This window comes from Gopherus evgoodei, chromosome 7 (genome assembly GCF_007399415.2).
Source record: "Gopherus evgoodei ecotype Sinaloan lineage chromosome 7, rGopEvg1_v1.p, whole genome shotgun sequence".
NCBI classification, from domain to species: domain Eukaryota; kingdom Metazoa; phylum Chordata; order Testudines; family Testudinidae; genus Gopherus; species Gopherus evgoodei.
The window spans coordinates 12,539,091-12,561,401 of record NC_044328.1 but is presented as its reverse complement, the minus strand read 5'-3'; the positions used below and the strand labels follow the sequence as shown (position 1 = coordinate 12,561,401).

Genomic DNA, 22,311 nt, shown 5'->3' with positions numbered 1-22,311 from the left:
TAAATTGACACCTTCAACTTGAAATGATATTATCTGAAATTTTATACTTGGTAAAGGCCATGGTCCTGCAAATGCAGAGATGCTTAACTTTAAAGATATTGATAGTCTAGTTAACTGTGGAAGCAGGGCCATAGTTACAACATGCCTCTAAGATTATGGACACTGAGACACTAGCAAAACAGTTTCAGTTTGTGCATTTGATAGTATTTTGTGTATCATCAGCTTCACTGTTTTTCCCATTTATATAATCAGTTTCTTGCTTGCTGAAAAGACCATGATAAACATTAAAGGGGGCGCTGAAAAACCCTTGAACTTTTTTTAAAGGAAACTTAAAAAAATATTCAGCATACACTCGGCAAAAAATGCATAATTTAAATATTTATTTCCAAGATATTTAAGTTGACAGTTTTCCAGCTTAAGTTTTCCAGCTGAAGATCAAAACGTGACCCAAAGATTTTAAACCAGTTTATTCTGAATATTGTGATAAATGCTGAATCTTAAGAGGCTACGTAAATGGTAATCATAACATTAGTCTGTATTTTTAAGATCCAATTTAAAAGGAAATAATGAAAAACAAGGTTCCTCTTCGACAACCTTCAGAGCAGAATTAATAATACACATCCTTCGGCTTTCTAAGACCTTGTCAGTGGCTATATCCATCTTCCCTCCACCCACTTCCAGGTCTGCTTTCCCCCTAACATTCCTACAGCAGAGTGTGTCATGCACGCCAAAAAAGTGTTACTCATTTTAGCAGACAGTACAGAACTTATAAACGTAGACATGATTCTTGTATCGTGGGTGTGCATTGCTGTGTATATTGAAAAATTCAGTCCTGCATCAAGTCTGGTTGAACTGTGTCGATGCGATGGTCTCCTCTCCCCCCTCCCCCCACTGTGCAGCTCCTTTGCAAACCACATTTGTTTATCTCCACCATCCATGCTGCTTAACCCCGTATGGGCTGCGGCACAGAGGCAAAAGTGCTGGGAGGATATGCATGGAAAATGAAATGTTGAGACAATGCACTTCGGAATGCCCTACCCTGTAGAGAGCTGGGAGGAAGGAGAACTGGTCATACTAGTGGTATAGGCATGTTTGGAGGGTTCTGCCAGAGCACCCAAGTGTCATGGACTAGTTACAGGATCTTGGTATCTGGCAAAGTCAAAACAAGGTTAGCTGCCTTGGTTACTAATAGACTATTAATCATGTCGTGTGTTGATGCCAGCTAGAGATTAACCACGCCACTTGCTTTCACAATATATAAATAAATGCCACCTCTATAGCGATCAATAAAATATTTTATCTTGTCACAAGTTTGTGTCAGTGTGCCGTTTTTCCATAACCATGCTGACATCTGACAACCTACATTAGGGCACAGCAGACAGCATCATAGATATTAGCCAAAATGTCAGGTTTGTTTTCAGAAAACTGCTACTGCTAGGCAAAGTTTTTATTGAAATTTTACAAGCTGCATCATTACCAACAAACTTTAGTTGACAAAATGATGACTATCTCTTTCCTTAATTTACAAGACCTATAGCATGTAATTGCTTCAGTAATCGAAAGAGTATCTGGTGTATTCTGCTGTTTACATGTTCAGATTTGTTGCCTTGTTCTATTCATTTGCAAAGGCTATTTTACATAAATATCAAAATAGAGGTGGGATGGCCATCTATGCTTATGTAAACATATTGGATGGATGTTTCTGATATGAAGCTCAGCAGTGAAATGATGAAAAATGTTGGCATTTGTTTCCATTTGAATGTTAGCAGTTGAAATGAAAAAATTAGTTACCACATCCTATTGAGATGAATTTCAGCCCCACTCCTGTCCTAAATTCAGTCTGTTTATAAACTTAAAAGGATGAAGATTCAGTACAGTCCTCACTATCAGGAAGGCTAGAAACATTTGTATTTTTTAATGTTCTGTTTTGGGAAACAATTTAAATTTGCAGGAAACCCTAAAATGTCAGAATCTGCTGTTTTTTCTCCTTTAGCATGTTTGTGTTTGTCTCTGTATAGTTTCCCTATATGTTTAAATGTCGTTAAACATACACATTACCCATGGTTACCATCATTCCTGGGGGAATTCTGCGCCACTGTGCATGTGCAGAATTTGTCCCCTGCAGATTTCTTTGCTTCCCTGCAGAAAATTGACTTTCTGATGGGGAAGCAAAGGGAAGCTACAAGAGTGATCGTACGACCCTTCCCAGCAGTATGTTTTGGGTGACCAGGGCAGCCAGCAGAAAGGTTAATCACTTTGGGACAGGAGGCAGGACTGGGGAAGACCTGACTGGGAGCTCTTATCCTGCGCCATGCTCATCTGCTAGTCCCAGCTGGGTTGGGGAGGACGGGACTTCCTCTTCCCCTGCACGGCATCTGGGACTGTGTCTGACCCACCCCCGGATTTCTCCCCCGGCTATAGGAAGCTCTGCAAACTGTCTCCCTCTCCCTGCACTTCCTATGCCCATCGCTCCTCAGCTGCAGGCGGAGGGATCACTGCAGGGGAGTTGCTCTCCCATCCGACCTACCCCCATGCATCCAGACTCCCTCATACCCAGACCGTTCTGCTGAGCCTCACTCCCCCTGCACCCAGAACCCCCCTTAACAAACCCCATTCCCCCTGCACCTGGACCACCCCAACAACTAGCTGGATTCCCACCCTACCGAGCCCCAACCAGCTGCATCTGGATTCCCACCCCACTGAGCCCCATTCCACCAGCATCTGAGCTCCCCACACCCAAACCATCACCTGCTGAGCCCCAACCACCTTCACCTGGACTCCCCTGCAGAGTCCAATTATCATTGCACCCAGAACCCCCCTAACAAGTCCCTGTGCATCCAGATCCCCCTCACACACACCCAGATCCCCCACTGAGCTGCCCGCATCCATATTGCCCCACACAGAGCCCTCTCAACCTACATCTGGATCCCCCCCACACTAAGCCCCTCCATGCTTGGATCCTGCCTGCCATGCCTGGTGCACCTGGCATCAAGGGGCAGGCCCCTGGGGTGTTTCTGGGGCAGTCCTTGCACTGTGTCAGTGTTGGGTGCAGCCTCACTGCTGAGTCTGTGTCCCAGGCGGGAGCTGCACAGTGATCTCCCACCTCTGTGCAGCCAGTGTCCTGTGCTCTCTAATGCTATGCTGGAGCCTCCACATTTATTTAACCAACAAAATATGCAGAATTTTGAAATCCTATGTGCAGAATTTTAATCTTTTTTGGCACAGAATGCTCTCAGGAGTATACCATGAGGCATAGAATAGGAGACCAAAGTTATATGGCAAAGTGGTGGTATTTTGTTGCTCTTATTAACAAAATGGATATTATTAGTCTCTCTCTTGCTTCTATTTTTTTTGTAAAATAAGGTCACAGACTAATGTTAAGAGAAAGTGACCCCATCAAGAGAATGAGAATCTAGAGAACCAGTGTGTGTGTCAGGAAAGCTGTAGTAGCTGCAGAGTGGATATTACTTGTTAAAGGATTGTGGTGTTTTCATGTGAGGGGTGTGTGCGTGTGCGTGTTGACCCTGCAAATGTGTGCTGAATGCACTAAATAGCAGATGTCATTAGGAACACAAATTATTCTAAAACTTTTCTGTTATTTTTGCATAACTAAATGCAAATGTTAAAAGCAAGAAAATAAAATAAGAAAAATAGAAAAGAAATTCAGTTTGAACCAACACTAAATTCAAAACAATTTCAGTTAAATGAAGAACAATTTCAGTTAAATGAAGAAGTTGACAAATTTCCAGCCATACTAAATGGTTTGTTTGACCCGAAATGAAAAATCAAATAAAATGAGGAGTTAGATTCACAAAAGTGGTGGGACTGCCAGTGCTTAGGGCGCTCACCTGGGATATGGGAGATGCAAGTTCAGTTTTTCCATCCCCCTCCCCCTTGCCTGATGTGGAGCAGAGATTTGAAGTGGAGCAGAGATTTGAAGTTGGGGGTATGTCTACACTGCAGAAAACAAAAAGAAAAAAGCACTGGCAGCAAATTTCAGAGCCTCAGTCTGCAGACTTGGGCTTGCACTCTAGTGCTAAAAATAGCAGTGTAGATGTTTCCACTTGGGCTCTGAGACCACCCCCCTCACCGGGATTCAGAGCCTGAACGGGAATGTCTTATATTTGCTATTTTTAGCCCTGTAGTGCAAGGCCTGCAAGCCTGAGTCTATAGACCTGGGTTCTGAGACTCTCTCATGCCTTTTTTTAATTGAATTGATTTTTTTTTTGCAGTGTAAACGTATCCACAGTTTCATACACTGCAGGAGAGTTCTTTAGCCACTGGGCTGTAGAATATTCTGATGTGGGGCCTCTATCTCTCCTGTTTGAAGGTATTTCATTTTGTATAAAATACATGATTAATCATTGGGCCAGAGAAAGTGACTCAGTTGCCTGATGGTTAGGGCACTAATCTGGAAGGTAGGAGACCCAAGTTCATGTCCCTTCTCCAGTGACTGACTGACTGACTAGCTATTCTCTCTCTCTCTCTCTCTGAAACAGCTTCAACAGGAGAGATTGAAAGAACCCAGGCATCCCACATGCTGGGTAAGTGCCCTAACCACTGGGCTAAAAATTATAAGTCAGTCTGGGCAGCAACACCACCTTCTGTTTTGTGAATAGCACCTAAGTCACAATCTAGTATTTAGCAAATTTGTGTCAAATTCACGAATAGTTTCTAGTTGACTGAAACTGCATTTTTTGGGGAGGGGAGACAAAAATGCAATTTGTGTGAAAACTTGTTGCCAGTTCAAATCTGAGTACACCAGATTTTCTGAATACACAATGTAAAACAACATAAAATTGCCTCCGAAGTAAAACAATGATGACGTATCCGTGCAGCCTTAGAGGTAGATTTTGTGTTCAGATGCTGTAATGCAAGATTAATAAAAATGCAAGTGTGTTACTTTGAGCACGTGGCTCTGATTAATGTTCTTTTTGTTATCTCAGAACAGAAGGCATTGAGAATGTTGTCTAGCAAGATATTGCTTTCATAAAGCCAACTGTTGCACCATAAAGATGTTCCCCAGTGCAAAAGTGTGCTGAGAAAGACAGCTGAAACACATTTGTTTCTGGAGTTCATATTAAGATGTACACCAAAATGAAGAGTTCCATAGGTCTTAGGCTTTCTAACAGGTCACTTGCTGGTTTGAACTAGAATAAATGGTGGATACTCTGAAACTTGAAGTCTTTAAATCAACATTTGAGGACTTAAATAACTGAGCCAGAGGTTGTGGGCCTATTGCAGGGATGGGTGGGTGAGGTTCTGTGGCCTGTGATGTTCAGGAAGTCAGATTAGATGATCATGATGGTCCCTTCTGGTGTTAGTCTATGACTCTGAAACCTGGATCAAGGTGGGACAGTAAAACTCCTTATGTAGACTGTTATTTTGGTATGACTTCCTTTTTAAGGCCTGGTCTAAACTACCAAATTAGATTCACGCAAGGCGACTTATGTCAACCTATTTGTACATATGTCTGTGCTCAAATTTGTCACTCCCTGATGTAAACACCTTGCTACAGTGATGCAGTAACACCACCTCCCCAAACAGCGTTGAGCCATGGTCATCCTACTGAGGTCAATGTAATGTGAGTGTAGACACTGTGTGACCTATGTCGACCATAACAGTCCTCCAGCAGTTGTCCCACAGTGCCTGACAGTGACCACTCTGGCCACAGTTGTGAACACCAAACCAGGGTCATGGAGATCAGAAGTCATTCCCTTCCCCTCCCACATGTTAATGTTTATTTTTGAAATACTTTTTCCTGATTGCCCACCTAAGTGAACGCACAGCGCAGCTCTCCCTTGTTGTGAGCAACTGACATTGCCAGTTACATGTTCTAGATGTGCTGTTGCCTGGAGTAGACAGAGGTCCTGGGTCTGTGGAGAGACAGGACTGTGCAGCCAGAGCTGCAGCCCAGTCACAGAAACACGAACATCTGTGAAAAGACTGCACAGGGGATACTGGGGGAAGAGTGCAACAGGAATTGGCCCCAGTGCTGTGTGAAAGCAAAGGAGCTGCAGCAGGCATGGTTCACTTTTTCATAGTGCAGACTACATGGTAATAGTGTCTTGTACACCACCCCCATTCAGTTGTGACGGCACAGACTATTTCCTCGCCTGTTCCCGATGATTTAAATCTTCAGCAGCTTCAGCACATTGCATCTTGCATTGAAAGTGACGAGAGGAATGTGTTTTGCGTCTCTTTTAAAGGATCTGAAAAGTGAGTTGTCCTTTCTGAAAACAGCTGAAGTCTTCAGTATATCTTTCTCCTATGTGTTCTGTTTCTGTGACTGCCTATTCTCCACAGGCTTCCCTATCCATGTTGCCCAGGCATCTGATGCTCTCCCTAGCATGCTCCTCCTCCAATAAATTGTCTCTGTCTGTCTCACTCTCCGCTCTCCTGTACATTTTCCTCTTGTTGATGGCTGGGAGCTCCTGTACAGCTGCTGGCTGCCATCCCTGGGTGTAGTTCCTGTCTGGTCCTAGTAGAGGCAGCAGGGCAGGGGGCTCCTCGTTGTTTCCAGCTGCATTTACATATTATAGAGAAAGCATTAAGGGTGGCTATGGATCACAGACCTGATAAAGTTGATGGGTGTATTGAGCACCCTTAATTCAAGCGAAAAGAGACACCAACTAGATGTCCCTTTGTTTAGTGATAGCTGAAGCCATACAAGCTACTGCTCAAGGTGGTGGCTAGCATGGCAAGGGCTGAGCAGAAGCTAAGCCATGTGTAGCCTGAGGGAGTTCTGAACCTTGGAGACTGACTGACTGAAAATACAGTAGCTGGGCATTGATCCATTGCAGCTTCATGTGAGGAAGAAGGTGAAAAGAACCCCTCCAGTTTGCTGGGTCTAGAGACCTCCATATGTACTAAAGGGTCACAACAAGCAAAGAACTGATTGGTCAGTACCTGGTGATGAGAAACTAGTGTGTGTATGTATGTGCGCTCACTGACTGTGAAAGAGGAAAAACCTGTGGACTACCTGAAGGATTGTTATGGATGGCTGGTGGTTTCCAGTCTATAGCAAGAAACCTTGTACTCTAAGGAATCATTGTTGTGAGTCTTTAAATCACCGTCATTGGCAAGCTTAAAGTGAAACCTTTACAGTATTTTATTCTTTGGAAGCATTGTTTTTGCTTTTTTTATCTGAAAACAGGAAGTGCTTCATTTTTGTTTTTAAAAAACACTGTAGAAGGAACAAAACATTTGCCATCTCTACAGTTTCCTGCAAGAGTTATTGAAAGGGAGAAAAAAACTCCACTACATAAAAATTAAGTTAAATTTCAGTGTCTGGTATCCTTCCCCATCCCCTGAACATATCCTTTTTTTTAAATAAGAGATTTATAATTGTTGAAACAGTGAATGTTCAAATGTTTAGCAGACAAAAACATTGGCTAACCATTGGCAAATGTAAAACCAAATTATTCTCCTTCCTTCAGTGTCTGAACTGACAACTAGTATTTTTTCCTCTCCCCCATTTTAATCTTGACTTTTTGAATGTAATATATCATCCAAATTTTCTTTCTAGATTCCTAAAACGGAAGGATGGAAGAGCATTTACCGGGAATGCAGAGCATATTGGAGCCGGTCAATCTATCCAAGGAAGACAGTACACCTTCCGGCTCATCAAGTAATGAGAGCACAAGCAAGACATCTGAAGTGAAGGACTGCTCAGACGTTGGTTATACTGGTGATGAGGATTCCAGCTTGGGAAGGGAACCTAAATTGTTGGCATCAAATTACGATGTAACAGCTACTGACATAAGAGAGGATGGAGCCATAACTGAAGCACAGGAGCTGCCACTTTCACCTGATTGTAGTGAAGGTGGGGACTGCTGTGCTAATACATGTTCTGAAAGACAAGTAGAAGGCTCTGTGAATGCAGAACATTTGCCTAGTGAAGATTTTGAACAACAGGTTTCAAGAAGTAATGGCACAGAACAATCCCTAATGGAAATACTGCAGGAGCTAAGGGAGGAGTCTGACTTCACGAAAAAATCTAGCAACAGAATCTATTCAGAAAGCCCCTATGACACAGACTGCACCAAGAAACTTATTTCCACAATACAACAATCATCATCACAGGAGGCTTTGCTAGAAGAAATAGAATCTGAACTATTATCTACAGATTTTACGAAAGAGCGTAAGCTCCCAAATGGAATGAGGAAGGGTGAACATGCCTTTGCAACATTTGAAAAATGTGTGCAAGATAAATACCTCCAACAGGAGCAAACTATAAAGAAGTGAGTATCTAGATTAACTGCAGGACAAATAAGTGTATGCAAGAGTAACCTTACTAGGGTGACCAGATGAGAGGAAAAAAATATCGGGACACATGAGGGGAGAGGGAGAGTTGTTTGCTGGTGGAGCAAAAAAAAAAAAAAAAAGCTGAGTGCTGCTGGGGGATCAAAAGCTCTATAAACATTCTAAATTTAATTTACAAATATGTACAATGAGTACAGCGAGACCTCTAACTTCTTGTTGAATGTGGCAGGAACTGAACAGACATTTGTTACTCCTTGATCTGAAATCCTTGGTCAGCCTACCATTCGTTAAAATTCCTTTTTAAGTCCATCAAAGTACTGGTGACACACATCCTTTGTCAAATACAATAAATTAATCCGCTCTAATTTTTATTCAGTTTCATGCTTCTATCTCCTCTAGAAGAATTTCATCAGCTGTTCCAATTGTTAAACCAGTTATGATTGTTAACTTGATAAAAGCAACAGAGTCCTGTGGCACCTTTAAGACTAACAGATGTATTGCAGCATAAGCTTTTGTGGGTGAATACTGACAAAGTGGGTATTCACCCATGAAAGCTTATGCTCCAATATATCTGTTAGTCTTAAAGGTGCCACAGGACTCTCTGTTGCTTTTTACAGATCCAGACTAACACGACTACCCCTCTGATACTTATTAACTCGAAGTTTCCTCTGCCAATTTGTGATGGCCAAGTTTGGATTTTAAAAAGAAGGCTTGAAAAGGAAATCTTTAAGCAAGGGCTTTTATTTTTATGCATACATCTTCAAGCATCAAATAACATTGAAATATCTGGTAACACCGTAAAAAGTTACAGGAAAGCTTTTGAAATTTATAATTTACTGTATATGTACAAAGTTTGCTGCAAGAAATTTTTGTGTTAGAATTGTTAACTCAGTTTTACTAAATGAAGATTGTTCAAACTCTCTCCCGGATCACTGCTTGAATTCTTGGTTCTCCTTTTATCTTTCATATTGCTTTCTCTGAATAACAGGAGGGGTATTTGCTCACTAGAAAAACCTAACCTTCCTCTTTAAACTCTTTTCTGCTGACAGGGCTGGAAGTGAAAGTGACTTATTTATATATTTATTAACTTCTTGTGGGAAGAACTGTGTGACCACAGTAATGGCTGACCACATTAAAAAAAAAAAAAAAATCTCCCAGAGAGAACTTCCATCCAGAGCATGGGATTCTGGAGAGATCTGCTATGATTTTGGTAACCTTGCTCCACTAAGTGGGGCAAAAAACTGTGACTTTGCTTTACGCATAATATACACATGCCAGACTCACAATTACAAAGAATTTGAGAGTGTTCGGGGAGTGAGAGTTGAAGGCAGTGAGTGTCTAGATGGCAGTAATTCCAGGATATTGTGTACAAACAAGTTAGCTGGGTTTTACCTGTTTGTTTACTCTGCCCCTCATTTGTAAATACTTGATTACAGCAGATCAGTCTTGTGTACTGGTCACTGTCTTAAAGAGATGCTGACAAACCAGTGCTGCTTGTCTTCTGCCTTTTTTTACCCTTTCCAAAACAGTGAGCCCTGCAATTCCCTCCACTCCCTTAAGTGCCTTGGCGTTAGCTAACCTGTTTAGGTGCTTCTGAAAATCCCCCCCTGGCGCCTGTCTGCATCTTTAGACTACTAGGTGCTTTGTAAATGGGGCCCTAAGGCACTTTTTTGAAAACTTTACCCCTGAGTTATAGGTATAACTGTCTTCTGCATCACTTCTGGAATGCTGCAGTATGTAGCCATAATCTCAACACAAATATGCCATCATTTAGGCTACAGGTTTGATTCAGCCTTCAATCTGCTAAACTGTGAAGCAGGGGCTCTCAACCTTTCCAGACTGCTGTACCCCTTTCAGGAATCTGATTTGTCTTGCGTACCCCCCACGTTACACCTCACTTAAACTACTTGCTTACAAAAAAATCAGACCTAAAAATACAGAAGTGTCACAGCACACTAGTACTGAAAAATTGCTTACTTTCTCATTATTACCATATAATCAGAAAATAAATCATTTTGAATACAAATATTGTACTTACATTTCAGTGTATAGTCTATAGAACAGTATAAAGTCATTGTCTATATGAAATTTTAGTTTGTACTGACTTCGCTAGTGCTTTTTATGTAATCTGTTGTAAAACTGGGCACATATTTAGATGAGTTGATGTGCCCCCAGAAGACCTCTGCATACCCTCAGGCTGGGGTATATGTACCCCTGGTGGAGAACCACTGCTGTAAAGGAACAAACTGTTTTAAACATTTGAACTACCTACGAGTAGGGGAGAGAAGAGGATCTTGTGGTTAAGGGACATGATTGGATTTGATTTCTGGCTGTGTTGCAGGCTTCCTGTGTGACCTTGGGCAAGTCATATCACTCTACACAACCGTAACATGAAGATAATATCTGTATGTTTACATCCTTTGTTGTAAGCGTAGAGTCACATGTTGGAAGTACTCTGGTGTCATGGTGATGGAGACCATGCAAGTAATCACTTACGTTAGTGCCAGCCACACTGTTAGTGGAGCATCAATTGCTGCAGTGTAGCTAAGGGTATGGCTACACTTGGAGGTGTGCAGCGCTGGGAGTTACAGCTGTGTAGGGACAGCGCTGCAGTGTGGCCACACTGACAGCTACCAGCACTGCAGTGTGGCCACATTTGCAGTGCTGTTGGGAGTGGTGCATTGTGGGCAGCTATCCCAGCGTTCAAGTGGCTGCAACGTGCTTTTCAAAAGAGGGGGGTGAGGCGGAGCATGGGGGAGAGAGAGAGAGAGAGTGGATTTTTGGAGCTGTCAGCTCCCTGCCGTGCAAGTTCTAAGGACTGGAACATACACATCACCAACCTGCAATCATTTTAAAAGTTTCGAGCCCTTCCCCCACCCCTCTTATTCACTAAATGCAAATTATGCTTTCCAAGCTCCAACACGGATTCCCCCTGCCCCCTCTGCCCTGTGGCTTCTCTACTCAAGCAAACAGCTGTGAACATTCCAAAGCAATTCCCCTGCCTCTTCTCGAGCAAACAGGAGCTGTGTTTGTTTTTTAGATAAGCAGCTCCGGGGAGCCCGGTCTTCTGGTTTGTTGTGAACAGGCATTCTGGGATACCTCCTAATATTCTGGAGGCCAAATACAGCGCTTTTGGTGGCCACACCTGCGGAGCAGCGCTGCAAGACCAAGCAGACCAGGTGTACAGCCAGCACTGCAGCCAGGGAGTTGCAGCACTGGATGTGCCTTGCAGTTGTGTACAGTTACTAAGTTGCAGCGCTGTAAACCCACCACCAGCGCTGCAACTCTCCAGTGTAGCCATGGCCTTAGGGTCTGTCTGCTCTTTGTAAAAGCGTTGCATATAGGGGTGTGCAACAAAGCTGTTCTGGGTTAAAAAGTACCAGTGCCCAATTGTTTGGATCACTTTTCCTTGTCTTCTACACAGACACCAAAGCAAAGCAATTTTATTTCATCTTTGCAGATTGATTAAAGAAAACAAAAAGCATCAGGAATTGATTCTGGATATTTGTTCAGAAAAGGACAAGTTAAAAGATGAACTGAAAAAACGAACAGAAACAGAAAAGCAGCACCTCAACATTATTAAACAGGTACAGAAAACACAAGAGCTAACTATGATGTCTAACCTTTCATTGACATGTACATATAACTGTCACTGATATTAGTAGGAGTTTCTAGCCAGCATTGTGTGCGAGGGAGGGAACAAACTCCCAATGCTAATGTAGCCCAGGCATTTATTGACTCATTCTTCCATCCCACGAAGCCTTATTAGTTTGTTGAAACATTTACTGCTGTCTTTGGGTTCAAACCACTGAAATGTTAAGCATCCAAGTCTATTGAAGTCAATGGGAGTTGCACATGCTCAGCATCTCTGGGTATTGGGCTCCTTTGTGGGGGAGGGATAGCTCAGCAGTTTGAGCATTGGCCTGCTAAACCCAGGGATGTGAGTTCAATCCTTAAGGGGGCCACTTAGGGATCTGTGGCAAAAGATCAGTACTTGGTCCTGCTAGGGAAGGCAGGGGTCTGGACTTATTGACCTTTTGGGGTCCCTTCCAGATCTATGAGATAGGTATATCTCATATATATCCATATTCTGTAAGTGCCTTCAGTTCCCATTTGAGGATGACTGGATGACTAAATGATAGCACCAGGATTCATACTCAAATTGCAAAACACAACCTTGGCATGCACTGTATACTGCATTTATCTGAAAATTATATTACTGTTTGGGCCTGCCAATTTTCTGTAGCATGTGTGTGAGGCCACCTTTTAAGGATTATTTATTTGTTAATTTGTATATAATACAGTATTTAAACTACCAGCTACAGATAACTATATATAATCTCAAGATTAAAGGCTAAAGTTATAATTGAATCTGGGAATGCTGCAGCTGTTGACCACTTAAGGCGGGGGTTCTCAAACTTCATTGCACTGTGACCTCCTTCGGACAATAAAAATTACGACATGTCCGGGGACCAAAGCTCAAGCTCAAGCCCAAGGACTTCAGCTCCAGGCAGGGGGCCTGTAACCTGAGTCCCGAAGCCCTCAGGCTTTGGTCCCAGACCTGAGTAAGTCTAAGACAGCCCTGGCAACCCCATTAAAATGGGGTTGGGACCCACCTTGGGGTCCCGATCCACAGTTTGAGAACCACTGACTTAAGGCATTGTTGCAATTGGTGACATTAGAAGAATCTCTTAACATATTAAAGAGTTGCACTCCCTTTTAGGACCAGGTATTATGTGTAGATAGAAGGCGGAATTTTCTGCAGATGTCTCCACGAATAGCTTACAGAGATTCAGAAGAAATCTAAACAGTAATCTGTCCTCTTTCCTGTTTGTTAGTGAAAATGAAAAGAAACCCCTCAAGTTGAGAGAGTAATTAGAAAAAGGGAGAAAATCTCTGATATATAAATATACTCTAGAATAGACACACACTTAAAAGAATGCTATTTAGGTATATATGCTCCATACAGATCCATTATATTGTGTGATACTTCAAGTTACTGTATATGACCCAGGCATTTCCAATATAATACTTATTGAGAACTGTGTCAAATCAAAGAAGTGTATACTTGGTGTTTCCTGGTGCAAAATATCACCAGTGTGGCATCCTGCTGAATGTCATTACACATTTTATAGGATTTGTTTGCTAGTGCTACTGCTGTAAAAGTTATTTAGGCATGTGTTTATAACTTGACATTGAACTTGTTCTGTGGTGAAATAGTGTCCAAATTAATTTTTATATTTTAAAATCAATGTTAACGCTTTAGTCATGCCATAGATCTGATTATTAATTTCTGTGCCACACAAATTGGCAGGAGACATTCTCAAGAGCTGTGTCAAAGATTTATACAGTACTTGAATGCATTGAGGGTACAGAAACTTTGTCTGTTTTCTGTATATCTCAAAGCATTTTTGAAAGTACATAGCATGGATGGAATGGAAATGACATTTTAAAAACATTACAAGCTAAATGGAAACAAACTTCTGCATAAATCAACAAATGCAGCTCACACACTGTCCCTTGCTCATATTCCCCAATATCACTCAGTGATTGCATGAGAATCTTGGGTTTGCTATTTCATATTTCATACTATATGTGATTGTAATGGAAAGTGCTAATGATAAGTGGGCCTTTCTGTTACTACTGTTTAATTCCATTTGTCGGTTAAGTCAGATCTTCAACACTTTTAATATTGCACACTTTGGGATGATTACAGAAGAGATTACTTTAAAGAAGTTATTCAAGTAGCTCTTTGATATTGCATCTGGAAATGAAACTTGGCAGCAACTAGATTCCTGGGTTGCAGTAACAGATGTAGGGGTGGGTTTTTGTTGTTGCTCAGTAAATTTTTGTGTACAGGAAGTCCTTTAAGGTATTTCCTTAGCTTGTCTGACAATCGGCAGAGTAAAATCATACAGCTCTAAAATGCATTCACAACCACAAGCAAAACCTGCTACCATATGTGCATGCTTACACAAGTGTATTACGTGTTTGTTTTCATGCTCCCAGCTTTAGAGGGCAGGATTAAGTCCTTGACATGGTGACAAAACTGTTTTGTCTGATTCTTGCCTTTTGGACATGTATATCTGTATAGGCAACTTCATAAAAATGTAAGACCTAATGCCGAGCTCTCAATTTTTTCTGTCATTGCTCAGTGAAACATTACCTAAGCAAGGAAAGTGTTTCTAACTGGGGTGGCCAAACTTATTGACCCACGTATGACAATCTTCAGAAGTTCTGAGAGTGGGGGCACACCTGCCGGAACTTGAGGCTTCAGCCCCACTCCTGCTGAAGCCCTGAGCCCCAGTATACATGTCCTGTGGGGCTGAAGCCTCAAGACCCCCCTCCCGCTGGACAGAAGCCGCTACCACCCCACCGCTAGGAAGAGGTCCCGAGCTCCCCCCTGCAGTCCGGTGGGTAGAGAATGGGGGGGCGGGGTGTCTTTGCGAGCTGTACTTTAACTATAAAAGAGCCGCATGTGGCTCATGAGCCATGGTGTGGCCACCCTTGGTTTATAAGAACCTCAAAATTTGACCCATTTCTCTTTACCTTTTCACACAGTAATTTATTCTAGTCCAGAGGTTGTGCTTAATACAGACGCTCCCCGACTTACGCAAGGTGTTCTGGAATGGAACGCATGTGTAAGTCGGGAACGTATCTCCAACAATTACGGGGGGAAATAAAAAGCTTACGGAACTTTTTCTGTAAATGCGGAAACCCAGGGAGCGTCTGTATGGTGCAATCAGCCCTTGACAGATGATGATCTCAATTCCTTTCATCTTTAGTATTGCAATACAAAAGCTGGGCTGTTACTAGTGATTGTTGCAGTTTGATTAGAGTTCGGCAAGTGCAGTATATATTTAAAAAATGCTGTAACATCTAATTTGTAAGAAATGTTTGTACAAAACTTGATGGAATCTTTACTGACTTTTTTTCTATAATTATCTGCTAATGTTTGCTTTGCAGTTAGAATCAAGAATAGAAGAGCTTAAAAAAGAAGTTAAAACTGCTAAAGACAAACTTGTAACACAAGATGCTGCAGTCAAAAATACTATTCAGCAATTGCATAAAGAGTTGGCATTTCGTATGGACCAGGTAATTTTGAATTCCTTTGAAGTTTTAATAATTGAATCTCTCATTAAAGAATTAGCTTGCTGGAGAAAACATTCAGCAGCCTGAGCGCTGCAGTCAGTAGGTATGTTGAAAATTGATACACCAAGGTTTCCAAAATGTGTTTTAATTAATAGAATTCAATTATTCAGGCATTTTGATGGCTAGTGAGCTTTCAAGTATTTGTAACCTTTTGTAGAGCCACTAACACTCTCATATGCTTTGTCTGGCCACGCTCTTTCATTTGTATATTTATATGTAAAATAATGAGGCCTGGAATGATTGGTTCCCTGTAAATTTTGATTTGATCAACATTTACATTGCTTTTGAGTGGAGGAAGAAGTCCACAATTACGCACACTTACCTGATCTTTTCAAGCACAATTAAAAAGATACAAAGAAATAATATTTTCACCTCATTTTGTGTTGCTGGAAGGTCATCTGTTTTCTCCCTTAAGATTTTGCTAAGCCAAAGGCTTTCTCTGTGTAACAAGAATTTTTTAACATCATTTTTGTTTTCTTTTCTTTAATGAAACAATATTAGCAATATCTGAACCACAGAGTTTCTATGTGAGAAATGATGTACAGCTGAATAGTAATTGTTAAATTATTTACAATAACTGAGGAATGGAACTAGATATCTGCAAAAATATTTTTCCACTTAGGAGTTATCAGATTATATATTCTCCATTTAGAAGTCATCAAATACATTACAACTGCACCAGCCTGCTGATTATGCAGCTAAAGTAAAATGTTTAGCTTTCAGCTTGCAAATACTTAAACACATACCTGTAGTTACAACTCTGAGTAGTCCCATTTAAATCAGTGGCACTGCTCATGGTAGTAATGTTAAGCCAGTGCGTACCTTGCTTGCAGAATTGGGGACTTTAAGACTTGCCTTCAGTTATGTTTTAATTACTGTGCTGGAGTACTGTGAGTATCCACTGTTCATGTATAAAAATTATTATCAGTGAAATGTAAACTTATGGCTGAATTTAAATTTTTAAAGGCAAACAAGAAATGTGAAGAGGCACGCCAAGAAAAGGAAACTATGGTGATGAAGTATGTTCGAGGAGAAAAAGAGTCTCTAGACCTCCGAAAGGAAAAGGAGTTACTGGAGAGAAGACTAAGAGATGCAAATAAAGAAATTGAAAAGCACGTGAATAAAATCAAGCAACTTTCTCAGGAAAAAGGAAGATTGCACCAGCTCTATGAAACCAAGGTACTTTTAAAGAAGTGGTTGAAAGCACTATTTAAATAATCAGAAAAGCACTTACGTGTCACCTTTCATTTAATAATTACGATACCTTATTAAGTTTCCTTTTACTGTGTGGCTGCAAAAGACCCATTTTATGTCAATATATATTTTTTGTGGGGGGGGGCGGGGGAATGAGATCCTATGTCATCTTCCTGAGATTCCTGTGTGTTCTTCTGAACTGAAGTTTGTAGCCTGCTAACAGCACCATTTTCTTTTTGCAGTCATTATATTACAGATAATCACTTTATAAATCTTCACTGCTTGTGTAAAAAAAACAAAAACAAAACACCACTGTAGAATTTTGTTATATGCATTTTTTTCCTTCCCCTATGGCTGTCCATACTGTTTTTTTTTAAAACTGTTTGTTTTTTAGAGAATCAAGTAAATAGGCCAAGTCATCAAAGCCTGCACTCCTTTCTGGAAGTCAACGAGAGCTCCACATATACTGCAATAACTATATCAGTCCCTTTCCCTTGTACTCTTCCACCGGGTTGTTTGAATTTGAGACATTTGTACAGATATGTTCCTTACAGTACTAGGGTTCAGCAAATTCTCATTACAAGTGCAGTGTCGAGGCAAGAGACAAACATTTAAACTATCAGCAGTCTCAACATTTTAAAATGTAATAATTGTTTAAACTATTAAACAAACGAACTGATTTTGTGCTCCTAAAAGGTCCAGTATTCTCCTCAAAACAGAGAGGGCTCAGACTACTCTGATGGATTTGATGATGATCATTGGTCCAAGCAATTATTGTTCACAAGAGGAAGATCAAAAAAACCATCTTACTGAAACTTGAGAACTTTGGTTCCTGAAGCATAGTTTTTATGTATGTCATTGTTTAATTCTTAGGAGCAGGAATGGCAGATTGGAATGGACAGCATGACCTGTTCAGGTTGGCAAAACAGAGCTACCAGCTACGTTTTAACTTCTAGTTTAACAGTCAGGACAACATTGCTTGGAGACTTTATATTATGTTCCGAGTGGTAGCCATGTTAGTCTGTATCAGCAAAAAGAACAAGGCGTGCTTGTGGCACCTTAGAGACTAACAAATTTATTTGGGCATAAGCTTTCGTGGGCTAAAACCCACTTCATCGGATGCATACAGTGGAAAATACAGTAGGAAGCTTATGCCCAAATACATTTATTAGTCTCTAAGGTGCCACAGGTACTCCTGTTCTTTTATGTTAGAGTGATTCTGCTGCCCTCACATGGTGCTTTTGTAAACCGGTTTTAGTTAAGGTAGATCTGTTACTTCAGAAATACTATCGGCTGCTAGGATTGTATTATAATGCACAGGTTTTTTAATTGAAAATATTAGTTTGTAGCTGTGGGTATCTAAGGTTATCTCAGTAATATGCTTAGCTGATTAATACCACTTGAAGTTCACTCGAAGAAAAATAGAGTGGTGGTTTGTGTGGTGTACATTTATTGGCCAGCAGTCACTGTTGCCCTTCACCTTGTGTAGTCGTTTACATCAGTGCAAAGTGTGTCAAACAATAGAAGTCTGATTCGATAGTGTGTTACACCCACTTTGGACTGATGTAAATGACTATATTTAGGTGCAGCCTAATGGTACCCAACCCATTATATCTGGGCAGTTGGCATCTCATTATTGGAACAATTTACACTTTTTTCCCCCAATAATTGTCCATTTAGTCACACATCCAATTTACACAATGCTTCTGTCAGACTACCCACAGAAGTTAGTAAACCTCACATTTTCTGCTATATTCTCCTATAGTTTGACTTCCTTCCAGCCCCAAAACCTGCATCTTTCCCTTAAGCCTGCAAAACGAAAAAGGGGCTTTGCCACTTGTCCGTGTCTATTCTGTCATGGATCATTCTGTACAATTCCAGTCAAAAGAGTCTTCATGGAAAACAGTCTGCTAGAAATTGTCTCAGAATTAATCAAGGTTGCTTCAGCTAGAACATCTCCTCTGATCACAAGTGTGACAGTACCACACAAGGACAGAGAGGCAGTCTCTCACTGGGAGTCCAGACATAGATAATTAAGGTTTTAAGACCCAGTCCTGTAAACACTTAATCTGGCTAACAGTATGCAGTTTTTTGCAGGTTCGGGTCCTTATAGATGAAAAGCTGTACTTATCACTCATGTCTGAGTCTAATTAAATAGCTGTGTAAAAATCGGGATTTAAAATCAATAAAATGTAATCTGTGGATGTTCGTTATTGTTTTTCCTTTTTTTAGGAAGGTGAAGCCACTAGATTCAACCGAGAAATAGAAAAATTGAAAGAAGAAATCAGTTCTCATACCATCAAAGTAAAATGGGCCCAAAACAAATTGAAAACTGAAATGGATTCACACAAGGTTAGTAAAGCAACACCATGAAATAAGATCGTAATGAGTCCAATATAGTTGCTATGCCATTTTAGTTCTACTAAGCAATAAAATTGATAAAAAATCGTTTATTTTTTAACTTGGGGCAATCTACAGATGGATTTTGGAATAGTACTTTAAAGATAGTGATATTGAAGTGGAAAATGTGAAAGGATGATAGAATATATCAATGTTTTTCAACCTGGGATGGGCTTAGGGTGCAAGTGCAGGGCCAGTGTTAAGTGGTGGCAAGCCGGGCAATTGCCTGGGGCCTCACGCAACAGGGAGCCCGGCAAAGCTAAATTACATGCTTCAGTCCCAGGCAGCGGGGCTTGGGCTTAAGCCCACCACCCAGGGCTGAAGCATGTAATTTAGCTTTGCAGGGCTCCCTGTGGTGTAGGAGCCTGGGGAGTTGCCCTGCTTGCCACTCCCTAATGCTGGTTCTGAGTATTATTAATTATTTACTTAATTATATTTAAGGTAAGGGGTTACAATTTTTTCAAGTCTTAATAGTGAGGCCACATTTATTTATTTTTAAATCCAAGGGGGGTTGCCAGCACAAAAGATTGAGAAATACTGGAATATATCCAACATGATTTATGCTTTACTCTGATTTGCAAGAGTGCTTTTAATTTAGTCTGTCATAACACAGTGTGAGTGACACACCCTACAATCCTTGCTAAGAATTTCTTCTCTCACTTATTCTGAACAAGTCAGTTCAGAATGTGTGCACGGTCTAAATCACAAACTGTAACAGTCTGATTGGAAAAGAGGAAAGCAACTGGACAGGGTTCCTTGCACTTGGTTCTCTTTAAATATGTATATTATTGCAGAAACAGAGAGAGCTGAATTGCCATAAGGACAGAGAGATATGACAACTAGATCCTCGTTCTGAAGAGCTTACAACTGTGTTAGTGAATGAAGGATGGGATGGGAAGTAACAAATTGTTGTGACTGAACAGTGAAGTTTTCAGTTACATGATTTTTGTTTGGAGATAATGAGTCAGCCATTACAGGCCACTTGTTTTTTCAGAGTTAACAAAGGGAGCTTTCAATTTGGCTCATGGTAATATGGCCATAGGAACACAGTGGGGAAAAGCAGATTTTCACTTGAAGTTTTTGAGATGTGGTGTTGCTGTTCTGGAGAGCCATAAACAGATGATTTAACAGTTGGTGGTGCAGCACTTTCTAAGCAAATATTATGACTCTCAATAAAATCATGAGTTGGAAACTCCATTAGAATTGAAAACATTTTGATGATCACTCCCTTTTTTCCCCTCTAATTCAGAATCTTGCTCTGTGACACTTCGTAGGTTCAAATAGTTATTCATGGTTTATTTTCTAGGAAACCAAAGATCGACTCAAAGATGCAACCACAAAGTTAACTCAAGCAAAAGAGGAGGGAGACCAAATACGGAAAAACTGCCAAGAAATGATAAAAACATATCAAGTAGGCATACTTTCTCATGAGGTGAAATTAATATGTTTAACATCTGATTTTTTTTCTTATTTTCATCTCAAATTGTAATAAAGTGAAAAATTATTGCATGCATGCATGTTATGTGAGCTGTCATGCCATTAAATTTATAAATGTCAATGATTAGAGAACTTAAAAAAATTAGGAAAAACGGTGAGATCTTGAGTCAGCTTTCTCTAGAGTGCAATGTGTTTTTATATGTTCAAAACTACTATCTGTGGTAGTACAAATTACAGATAGTGGTAAGAATGTGTCTTCTGTGTTTATAAAATAGGTAAAGAGTTTTGTTTTTTTTAAAAAAAGCTCAAATTAATTATTATTTATTGATTTTGCATTTCTTCCAATTGAACTAGGAATCGGAAGAAATTAAATCAAATGAATTAGATGCAAAGCTCCGAGTAACAAAGGGAGAACTAGAAAAACAAATGCAGGAAAAGTCTGAGCAGCTGGAGGTAAACTGTTTGTTTTTGTTTTGTTATTTATTTATTATAGGCAGTACGACTAGGATCTGTTAACACTAGAGTACACTCCCTTTCAGAACCTGGCATTAAATCTAGGATTCCACAGGCCTTGTCTACACTTACCAGGGATCGATGCTGCTGTGATCGATTCAACGGGGGGTTGATTTAGCGGGTCTAGTGAAGACCTGCTAACTAGATTGCAGAGCACTCTCTGGTCAACTCGAGTGCTCCACCGGAATGAGAAGAATAAGGTAAATCGATGGGAGACTGTCTGTCAGTGTAGCGTGTAAATACCGCAATAGGTCGACCTAAGCTATGTCAACTCTAGCTACGTTGTTCACATAGCTGGAGTAGTGTAACTTGGGTCGACTTACCTCAATATTGTAGACAAGGCCTGAGTCTTCACATTCCTTTTCTGTCTAACAAATAGCTATGAAACCCTCTGGCAAAATGTCTCATCCTCCTCTAGTGGCTGGTCCACCAAGCCTAACAGCTTTCAGCTGCTACCATTTACTGTTAGCTCAAGTGTTAGAAGACTGTTTGTGGATGAAGATATCCCAGTCCTATCTGATGATCCATCTTGGAGTTCAATGTGATTCAATATGATGAAACATTTTTTTTTTTAGTTTGCCTTTTGAAAAAAAAGTAGGAAATTACATCCCCAAAAAATGATGTTGAGAGAACATTCAGGTTGCAAAGTCAAGCACTCAAAAATTAGGAAATGCCAGAATCAAGGTTCTCTGTGCAACTTTAATTTGGCTTCTAGTGCACATGTATTATGATGCAGTCATTAGTTATGTGATCACATACTATTTTTTGCACAGGACTCTGGGCTGATTTTCCACACTTGCTATCTGATCACCTACTAACTGTTATGAAGTATATATACTCTGATACCATGGTGATGGGCATGGTAGACAACCCAGGCAGTTAGGAAGGCAGCAAATAAGTTCTCTGTTGGTAGGTGTAGTCTTACAATGGATGAGGGGATCCTGTGTCCCCTAAAATGACAGTGTTGTGATGCTTTCTCCCTTTAAAAAGGTACATTATGCCAAAATAAAAGAACTTGAGGACCTGAAGAGAACATTTAAAGAGGGCATGGATGAGCTGCGTACACTAAGAACAAAGGTAACTAAAGAGTTCTCTCTTGCCACGAGACTGAAGGTGGAACATAAGGATTTTGAAAACAGATCCTATTGTATCTGGCTAGTTTACATAGAAAGCAAGAATATAAAAAAACAAAAAGGGGTCCAAAATAATTGCTGAAGATCTGGCCAGAGGTTACATGATCACAGATTTTCCCAGCTGAAACAGCCTAACAAACCTTCCCATCCAGCTTTGGTGAAGAGCAGATGACATGGAGGGGGCTTCCTCCCTCCCCAACTCTGGACCTTGGAAAGG

The 22,311-nt window shown here is 40.7% G+C and overlaps 1 protein-coding gene across 5 annotated transcripts in view; it reads left to right on the top strand.

Moving 5' to 3' along the window:
• The window catches only part of CCDC186 (coiled-coil domain containing 186), a 52,685-nt gene that overhangs the window by 12,613 nt on the left and 17,761 nt on the right, over positions 1–22,311 (top strand). For 2 of the 5 annotated variants that reach the window (XM_030568308.1, XM_030568311.1), the window contains exons 2-9: positions 7,529–8,243; positions 11,726–11,852; positions 15,232–15,360; positions 16,384–16,596; positions 18,844–18,963; positions 20,318–20,443; positions 20,803–20,901; positions 21,952–22,038. In XM_030568308.1, the coding sequence (XP_030424168.1) occupies positions 7,546–8,243; positions 11,726–11,852; positions 15,232–15,360; positions 16,384–16,596; positions 18,844–18,963; positions 20,318–20,443; positions 20,803–20,901; positions 21,952–22,038 (1,599 nt within the window). In that variant the 5' untranslated portion in view covers positions 7,529–7,545. Of the gene's footprint in view, positions 1–4,499; positions 4,545–5,398; positions 6,220–7,528; positions 8,244–11,725; positions 11,853–15,231; positions 15,361–16,383; positions 16,597–18,843; positions 18,964–20,317; positions 20,444–20,802; positions 20,902–21,951; positions 22,039–22,311 lie in introns of those variants that run through there. The other 3 variants (XM_030568312.1, XM_030568309.1, XM_030568313.1) reach the window with 3 other exon arrangements.